General features: G+C 32.4%; 1 protein-coding gene across 1 annotated transcript in view; it reads left to right on the forward strand.

Moving 5' to 3' along the window:
* Positions 1-755, forward strand: part of LOC124535282 (neuropeptide CCHamide-1) — a 47541-nt gene extending 46786 nt beyond the window's left edge. The window contains exon 8 of the mRNA XM_047111444.1: positions 91-755. Coding sequence (XP_046967400.1) covers positions 91-114 — 24 coding nt within the window. The 3' untranslated portion in view covers positions 115-755. The remainder of the gene's footprint in view (positions 1-90) is intronic.
* Positions 756-10351: the final 9596 nt, after the last annotated feature.

Here is a 10351-nt window from a genome sequence, read left to right on the forward strand (position 1 = left end):
TTTTTTATTAATGAAAGAGAAACAAATTTTAGGGCAGATGTATGCCTTTATTGATCCAAGTTTTGATGTAAACCTATTTTGTTTTTCCAGAGAGCCGCAGCCGTGGAGAAGTGAACTAGCAAACTGGACTGACCCTTTATTTAACCGAAATATAACCACTTTCGTTTAATACTCCACGATATAGTCAATACAAGGCTGGGTTGTAATTGACTTTGTAATATATAGAATAAGTACGTTTAATAAATATTTACCGTTGAATCTTGGTTATTTAATGTTTACATAAATTTTTAATCATGTTTGTCGACTTGGACATTAATTATTCAATGATTTTTTTGCCGGAATTATCTTATAAAATATGTAATGGAATATAAAATCGTTATGATACTTAAATATTATTCAATAAAAAAAAACTTGTCAATTTTGAATGTTTATTTATCTTTTAATATTTTAAATTCTCTCCTTCTAGAGTGGCAAAGGTATTACACCGTACAGCTACTTTAATAATTACATGTTTGTTATTTTTTTATTGACTGTCATACTATTTCTGTCCAATATGTACTTAAAATACTTTTTCTATTACCTCATCGTATACGAAAATTTATACTTAATATATACACTTTGGCTCAATGTATGTTTCTTTAACTTCATTTTAGGAAATAAATTAGAAAAAAAAATTGTATTACCATGTGATGTACGCATTTATGTTTCATTGTTGGTGTTGAAAATAATAAAAAGCCTCTAATATATAAGGCATATTCATTGACTTTGATTTAATTGATTGCGACTTAATACAAATTTTCACATTGCCTAAAACAAAGTCGCTTACCGCTATCTGTCCCTATGTATGCATAAAATAAAGTAACTTAAAGTAACACCCTGTAAATTTCTCACTGCTGGGATAAGGCCTCCTCTTCCATTAAGGAGAGGATTTGGAACATATTCCACCACGCTGTTCCAATGCGGGTTGGTGGAATGCACATGTGGCAGAATTTCGATGAAATTTGACACATGCAGGTTTCCTCACGATTTTTACTTCACCGCCGAGCATGAGATGAATTATAAACACAAATTAAGCACATATATATAGTGGTGCTTGCCTGGGTTTGAACTCGCAATCATCGGTTAAGATGAACGCGATCTACGTTCTGCGTTACTTTACTTTACTTTATTTTATTTTACATCAGGGTTTGCAACCATCCACGTATCGGATATATTATTATTGTTGTTTTAGAGATTAAAGAGTGAGTGAGAGAGTGTTACAAGTTGAGGGACGTTACATCTTAGTTCCGAAGATTGATGACGCCTTGTTATGATTGTTAAGGATTGTTATTTCTAACAGTTTTAAATGCTATGGACTGTGTAGACAACTAACAAATAGGTGATCACACAATCATGTTACTATTATAATGTTAATTGATCAATTGATCATCACCGCCCATAAAGTTTTGAATTTTAAGAAATGATTTTCCCTAAATCATATGTGGTCATCCAACCATCTTGAAACGTCAAGTCATTAGAAAATATATTTAGATTTAGAATAGCAAATAATGAGTACGAAACTCAAATACGTTAAATTAAGAAAAAAACATAATTGATTATAAAACCTCTTTTAATGTTTTTTTTTTTCGAAGGCCAGATATAAAATAAGTAATCTCTCTGGCATAACAAAACGTTATCACAGATATCATAGTTTAGGAGGTAAAAAGTCTGCAATAAAAGTATCAGTGCAGAACATAACGCAAGTTTACTAAAAGCATTGTTGCTTTACCCTCCTTAAGGATAAAGGTAGTGTTAATTGTTCCCTCGCTGATGAGGAACTTATTAAGGCATAAGCGACAGCGATTAATGGACATTAATCTTGTTTAAAAGTAAAATGTTTCTTTAAATAATCACCCCCTTTTTGTATGCACTCGGCTATATACAACCTTCATTTTCCACTTACCAATCGTAGGAAACCATTAGTAATATGTAATATAAAGTAGCTATAGAGAAAAGCCTATCTCCTTTATCGCAACTGAGCTGCCTCCACGCCTAATTTCATCGATATCAGTTCAGCAGTTAAGGCGGGAACACGTAACAGATCTCTATCTATAACCTTTTACTTTCGCATTTATAATATAAGTATATAATATGGAACAGGCAAATATTAATATTTATGAAAATTGTGCAGTTGTACCATTTTATATCAGTTTTGTGTCAGAAGGTCAAGTGAAATACCTGATATTTGAAAAATTTGTAGAAAAAGAGGCACAAAACATACGTCAACAAAGCTTTTATTCGGAGTATCGATAGTCCGTTTTAAATATCGAGAACAAGTACGATCAGTGGGTCAGTGACAGACAGTTGTGACGTCATACAAAATATAGTTCCGTTTTCCAGCGAAAAATTTATTTGACTTTTTGGAACCGCATTTATTACAGTAAATTACAGTGTCTTAGATTTTTAATATCCTCGTGATCTCTCCTATACGGAGTTCTTTAAAATAAACACAAAAATAAAAAAATATTGCGTCTTCCCTATTCACACCGTTGAACCAACAGGATTAACTTATTATCGGGATACAGGAATGCAAACTTAACTTAACAAATAACTATATCTCCTTTTATCTACTTCACTTCTGCAGTCTGATAATTTTAGTGAAAAATTCTTTCAGCTCAACTGTTTGAAACAGGAATAGAATCTGGAGTAAACGTTAATTAAGGACGGAACGAAATTCATAAATGGGTATATAGATTTAGAATATCATAATAAAAACGAAACACAAATACGTTAAAATAAAAAAAAAAATAATTGATTATAAAACCTCTTTTAATGTTTTTTTCTCGTAGGCCAGATATAAAATAAGTAATCTCTCTCGCATAACAAAACGTTGTCACAGATATCATAGTTCCGAAGGTAAAAGTAAATATACCCTTTTTTTAATAAGTAAATGCTAAATGGACACTGTCAAGGACATCCTCAAACCCAATTTGCAAATCCAACTGTAAAACGCTTATCGCTTGTATATTGATAACATTTAATGAGTTAAGAGGAAGATCAGATCTGCCCTACCATTTCGCGGTAAATGGTTAGTGGTCCATTGCATATAAATTCTTTACATACATTTTCACTAATAATATACATAATTATATCTATGAATCGAATATATCCAACAGAATTACAAACCCGCGCGATTGATTATAATATTAACAATTTTATGATAACAGATACAAAAAAATTTAAAATTTCTATATAATATTTTAAGAAATGGAGAGGATTGACAAATTTTCTAAAATTTAAATGGCACTATTTAAATTATAATAAAAGTAAAGTAACAGCTGTAAATTTTTACTAAGATAGGTGTTTACAGCTTCCAAGTTAGGTTCCAAAAACCCAACGCTGATTTTTAATGCTATGATTTGTACGTCGAGTTGTGACTGTATGTCTATTTTAATATTTAAGCATAATAAGAAAATATTTTTATTTAAACAATAAACAAATATACAAAATCTAGTGGTTGCCCACGGCTTCGCGCTATAGGGCTTGACTGTCACGTGTTAGATAAAGTAGTAGCATAGTCCAAGTCCTTCTTTGGAATTCATGTTTGCTTCATAACAAATTTCATCAAATTCGGTTTATTGGTTTGACAGACAGACAGAGTTACTTTCACGTTTGTAATATTACTATACATTCGAGTCATATTTAAAGTTAACATAACTTATAAAGTTACTACTGATATTTATTACATGTATTCATTCTTTAATCTAAACCGCTAAAAAAACACCATTGGTCGCATCTCCACGATTTGAGAACATCCCGATAGCCGCTACAGGTAGTGTCGGAATACTTGGCGTTGATATTTCGAGCCTGGTTCAGTTCCGCGGTCAATTCGAAGGCAAAGCCAAATTGGCTTCAAAAAAGCTGGGTGTGCTCAGCAAGGCAGAGACAGTATTTCACGTCGGCCCATCGCCTAAACTGTAAAGGAGCAAATTCGGCCTCAGATGGAGTACTGCTCTCACCTCTGGGCGGCCCGCACCACCTTTCTGCCTCGCACAAACACTTTGTGGAACCAACTTCCGCCGGCGATTTTTCCGAAACGTTACGACATGGGAACCTTCAAGAAAAGAGCGTACACCTTTCCTAAAGGCAACGCACCTGCAAGCCCCCTGGTGTTGTAGATGTCCATGGGCGGTGGTAGTCACTTTCCATCAGATGAGCCTCCTGCTCGTTTGCCACCTATCTCATAAAGAAAAAAAAATTAAGAAACTTCAGCTCGAAACACGTACAATACTTTTCTGTAAATTTTAAATATATAAATAAAAATTTTAACAAAAAGAAAAACCGACTTCAAACAAAACACTTTTTTAAAACAAATCAATATGCACTAAAAAGTATTAAAAATAATTGCGTATTCAACATATTTTTAGAGTCCTCCTAAGTAAAATGAAATGAAAAATATTAGACCATTTAAAAGTTGATTTACGATTATATAATGTAGTTACAATTATTGCTATATTTGTAGCCGGTGTCAGCCACGATGCCCTTGCCCCAAAAATCAAAAGAAAGAAGCGATACGAGTCCCTTTATTGATCCAGTCCAGTATAAATTATTGTATAAAAGGTAATTTGTAAAAAACATATTTGTTAAAGTATTCTCGTATTGTTTTTTGATAGATATACTGTAGGGGTTTCTTGGTTAAAAAATATCAAAATCGGTCCACCCAGTGAAAAGTTATGAGGTAACAAACATAAAAAAAAAAATCAGATGTATTGATAACCTCCTCCTTTTTGAAGTCGGTTGAAAACGAAAAAAATGTTTGCTAATGTGACACTACAATTACCGGACATTCGCAATCTTTTGTAACCACCGAAAGCAACGAACGAGTAAATTATTTCAAACAAATTTTGAAAATAGTAATAAAAGAACATATAATTAAAATCCAACTTTAAAATGTATAAAATACATTGCAGAAAAATAATTAAAAACTACCCCTTACTAAGTGTTCTTAATCTTGTTAACAAATAACATTTTAATTTAGAAGTGTTCTCTTAAAACGATTGTTTTGTTTATTCCAATCTGCAAACACTAAGGTTTTAGAGTAGTATTTTAAATTAGTAAAAATAAAAAAATGTTAAAATGTATTAATTATGGATCATTTGGATCACTCGATATAGATCACTAATTATAATAATAAGTGATTCTCCATCTTTCGTCGGCGGTTTTTCCAAGGAGATACGACTTACGACGACGATACGACTTTTCTTAAAGGCCGACACCGCATCCACACAACCAACTCTAGGTGCTAGTATGTTAGAAATGGTCAAAAATCTGTATTACATTATATAATTATTATGGTCAGAATGTTATAGAAATGAAAAAAAAAGAAGCTGAAATTGCATTCTTTAAAGTTTTTATGTAAAATTTCACACAATAAACTAAAGTGAGTATTTATTGTAATGGCAACACAATGTAGATAAAACTTAGATGTAAAACAAGTAGTAGGGTTAAACAATCACAGAAAAACAATACAAATTATTTTTTGGATTTCTTTCCTATATTTACGCTGGTGCTGGTAAACAGATTATATTGTTCTCTGTAATAGGCGACTCCTTAAAACCTCTTTGATTTTTACTTCTGAAAAAACGTAGAATTTTTAATAGCTTTTATAGAAAGGGAATGATTTGTAACTCGTTTTCATTTTAAACGAAAATGTATTTTTTAAATATACTTTGTTCTGAGGAAATCGTTTAACTGTACTTCAGGACAAACAGTTTTTACGAAGAATAAAAACGGAATAAGTTTGTGTCAGACTTAGTGTTCCGTGTTTCGATATTATTTTTATAAAAGGGACTTCAATTACAGTTATTCTTTCAAAATAAAGTTACAGCCCTATGACGTCAGCTATGTAAAAGAGTTAAAATATTCAAAACACCATTAAAATATTCAAATATCTTTATTCAACATAGAAGTATTACACTTTCTAATTTTTAACGAAAATCGAAATGCTGCCACCGGTTCGGAAATAAACACCTCAAACCTGAGAAGAACTTTAGAAACAAACTCAGCGGGTTATTTTGTCACATCCATTATTTCTGACAACAATCTTAACCGCGTGGTGGCAAGAATGCTAGCAGCATTTCCCCGTTGAATCACAATTCCGATCCTCTGCTGCTGCTAAAGCAAGATGTTTCACTTTTATAGAAGCTTTTTGCACCACTACACCAAAGGCCAAGTGTTTCGACAGCAAATGGAATAATAATAATAATAAATAAATAATAAATATGAGACAACATAAAAAAGGTAATTTGTCATAAGACACGAAAATTTAGTTTTTTTTTTTGTTTCTCAGTCAAAAACAATGTTAACAAAACTAGTCCATCGTCATCTCAAACAACAAACATCGTAAGTAACAAAGCAACATACGAAAGTCGAGTTTAATCTGCCAAATAAAAACGAGAGGAAAGTACACGTGACATAGCGTACTCGAGTGCAAAATACTCGTACCTACATCGGATCAAGAGCCGGTACGGACGTTTAAATTGAAACATTCGTTAGAACTGATGCAAGGTGAATGGATATACATGTTACTGGAAAAGCTAATATGAAGTTACAGTAATATTTAGTAGTAATATTATAAGGGCAGCTGATTAATAGGTTAACAGGCATAGGAAATGTTAAAATTTAAAGCCAAAAGTGGCTCGGTTGATAACTAATCTAAGATCGTATGCCGCTTGTGCATTTTAAGGTTAGTACCGGAAAAAAATAACGTTTTCAATTGTATAAGTTGTAAATTATATAGTGTACTGTTGATGCACGCACCTAAACGAGTCGGTTTAACCGCCATAATTGATCAGATTAATGTTAGTGATATTATCTAATATTTTTTATTTCTAAAAAATTGACATTATGAGAAGTCCATGAAAAACAAACTCTTGATAAACACTGTATAGTTTAAACATAAGAGTAAAAATTACATAATAGATGAAAGATATGAAAGCAATCGTCCAGTATTTGACAATATCAAATCATTATAAATACAGTGAAACTTTACAAAAACTGCTGATGCATCCACCTAAACAAGCCACCACCTAACTCCATAACTCCTGACATAAAAATAGCAGTAGCAGTAGGTTGATTTTTTTTTCATGTTATGGATGTACATAGATACATTTAATGCCTCATCGTTCAACTTCATTTTTTTTTATATGTATATACATTTTTATATGTTAAGTAGCATATTCTTTATCCCTTCAAATTATTGCTTATTTATTATCTATCGAATAGTTCTAAAAGATTTTATAACAAAAGATTTTTCAGTTTGTGATGCTATGAAAAATATAAATTAGGATACACTTTTTGAATAAACTAAAATAGGATAGTGAAACTCAAATACTAAAAACATACTTCACAATAAATCTTGATAATATTTTAAGTAAAAAACATAAGTACATATTTCGATACACAGAATAAATAAAAATACTCGATACAAAGGCGCTTCTAGAAGCGCTTATATCGTCGTAGGTTCTTGTACAATTTGAACTTTTCGTAGTGAAACGCTATCACCTGTGGATCTCAACACTTCCGCGTAATCGAACTCTAATTTCGATACTGCCTGTTAACATTTACTCATATTTACACACAGAATACATTGCAATTTTCTTTATGATTACTGAACTTTTACTGATGATATTTATACTGGTACAAATATGTACCTCCTGGAAGCTCCTCAATGGTTTACCACCAAACCTTTATATTACTGTGACTTGATTTGAGGAATAACTAAGTCAGTGTACAAAGTTGTATATAATATCTGATGTCTCAATATTGCAGTAATTCTAATATTACCAATAACGGTATAAACGATCAAGTAGTAGATTTGACTGTCGGCTTACACTGGAATCTTTCGGCCTTGTTAGTAACAGCGAATTAGCGAGCTTTTTAACCGACTTTGCTTATGATGTTAAAAATTTGAAATTGTAACGTTGCTTTCGATATTGCATATTATAGCAATAAGCAGTCACCTAATCAAAATTCTTCTCGTGCCAGATAGCAGTAGCGAATTATGAATAAAGGAATAAAAAGTATTTAAATTTACAGATTTCTTTTTATGACATAGGTGGCAAACGAGCAGGAGGCTCACCTGGTGGAAAGTGACTACCACCGTCCACCGCCCATGGACATCTGCAGCACCAGGGAGCTAGCAGGTGCGTTGCCGGCTTTTAGGAAGGAGTACGCTCTTTTTTTGAAGATTCCCATGTCGTATCGCTTCGGAAAAACCTCCGGCTACAGCTGCTTCCACATGGTGGGACGGTTCCGTTGTACGAACGTCCGTTGCAGAAAATGTCTTAGAATTAGAATTTGTTTCTTTCTATTTAATTGGTTGCACTTCTGACACTACTAAAATTGATACAAAGTCTCTATTTATTGAAAAGTAAAAAACACAATATGTCTTTATGAAATTACGAACGAATGAAATTAATTTAATCGAAAATATCATGTCTTTAAAATTTGCATAGAAATACACGAGCATACATATCAAGACTGTACACAACTAAAACGTAGAAGACCTCGAAATGGTCCCTCGATTGATGGCTGACACTCTTCAACTATTATTCAGGCAAACAGTATATTCCGTTTCGATTCGTTCCACCAGTTTGATGACAAGCGCAACACCGATACTAGTAGCAACTTCTTATCAACAACAGCAGCCTGTAAATTTCCCACTGCTGGGCTAAGGCCTCCTCTCTCTTTTGAGGAGAGGGTTTGGAATATATTCTACCACGCTGTTTAAATACACGTTTACACATGTGGCAGAATTTCTATAAAATTAGACCAATGCAGGTTTCCTCACGACGTTTTCCTTCACTGCCGAGCACGAGATGAATTGAAAAAATACACGTGTTCCAACCACTGGGCCATCTCGCTTCTTTAGCAACTTTTTAACAAACGTCATATGATTATTTTTCTGAGTTTTTTTTCTTGTTATCATACTAATATGATAAAAAAAAATACAATGATAGAAAAATATACAATCGCTATTAATAAACCATTACATTCAATCGTAACGAATATCAATCAAGTCGTATTATCTAATAAAGTGAGCGAACATGTAAAGCACATTGGAAAATTATTATACATTTCTTCGTATAAAGTAACGCTATCAGATGCGCTATAAAAACGGTGTCGTTAACGTACCTCATTTCCTTATTCAGGTGTGGAGCTAGGGTTGTCACATCATCAAAATCCGACAAGAAAAGATGAATTTCGTATTTCCAAACAAGTGATAATATTTTTATTGCGCTTTAAGTTAACTTTAAAATTCTAAAAGATCTAGTTTTTCAAATATATATATTTTATAAATATTTAAGATATATTATAAGACATTTTATCATTAGTACGAGTATACCGTGTTTCATTAAAATATAAATTATAAATGCAATTTAATATATAACAACTACAAACTCTCTTTTTTTTTCAAATCTTTATCAATAAAATTGTTTTAGTTGTACGGCAAGAATGAGTATCAGAAATATATACTTAAATAAAATTGACAGTTGTCAAATAAATTTAAATTAAATTTAAGAATACATATATTATTTGTTTTCTTTTTGTGTATGCTCTGTTTAAGTAATTATATAATTTAGAATAATTTTTCCTTTGTAATATTATCTTTTTATAATCAGTGTACACATTGTTGAAGAACCAAATAAAATAAACATACTTACAACTAAATACAGCACATACGTTAATTATTCCTTATCGACAACCCTAGAAAAATCCCAGTTGTGTCGTAAATACCGGAAAATGAAGCGCTGCTTCAGAGCCGGGACTGGGTACGATACCAACCTGTCCGCGGGTAATTGGAATGAGAACGTAACACGCCTGACATCACGCTATTGATGCGAATTCTATAAGTGTTTTAAAAATAAAACTTTTAACTAAGAACAGACGATAAATTTCATCGCGTAGATCGCTTGGTTTATTACAGAAGTTCCTAGCGTATAAACTGTCAGAACTTAAGTTCCTGGGTTCAAATCCTAGAAGGATTGCCATACCGATTATTTAACCAGAGTTAAACCAGTGTTAAAGCTGAGACGGCCCAGTGCTTAAAACGCGTGCACCTTAATCGATGATTGCGGGTTCAAACCCAGGCAAGCACTGCTATATATATGTGATGTGATAAGGAAGAGAAGGCCTTATCTCAGTAGTGGGAAATTTACAGGCTGTTACTTTACTTTAACCAGTGTTACCCACTCCATCTCTTCAAGGAACGTCACAAGATCAAATGTGCATAGTTCACATTCACAGTGAACTCGAGACAAATTTGACCAATTTTGTCAACTCTCCTGGTCTTCAAAAAACACGTAAATGT

This window comes from Vanessa cardui, chromosome 14 (genome assembly GCF_905220365.1).
Source record: "Vanessa cardui chromosome 14, ilVanCard2.1, whole genome shotgun sequence".
In the NCBI taxonomy this organism is placed as follows: domain Eukaryota; kingdom Metazoa; phylum Arthropoda; class Insecta; order Lepidoptera; family Nymphalidae; genus Vanessa; species Vanessa cardui.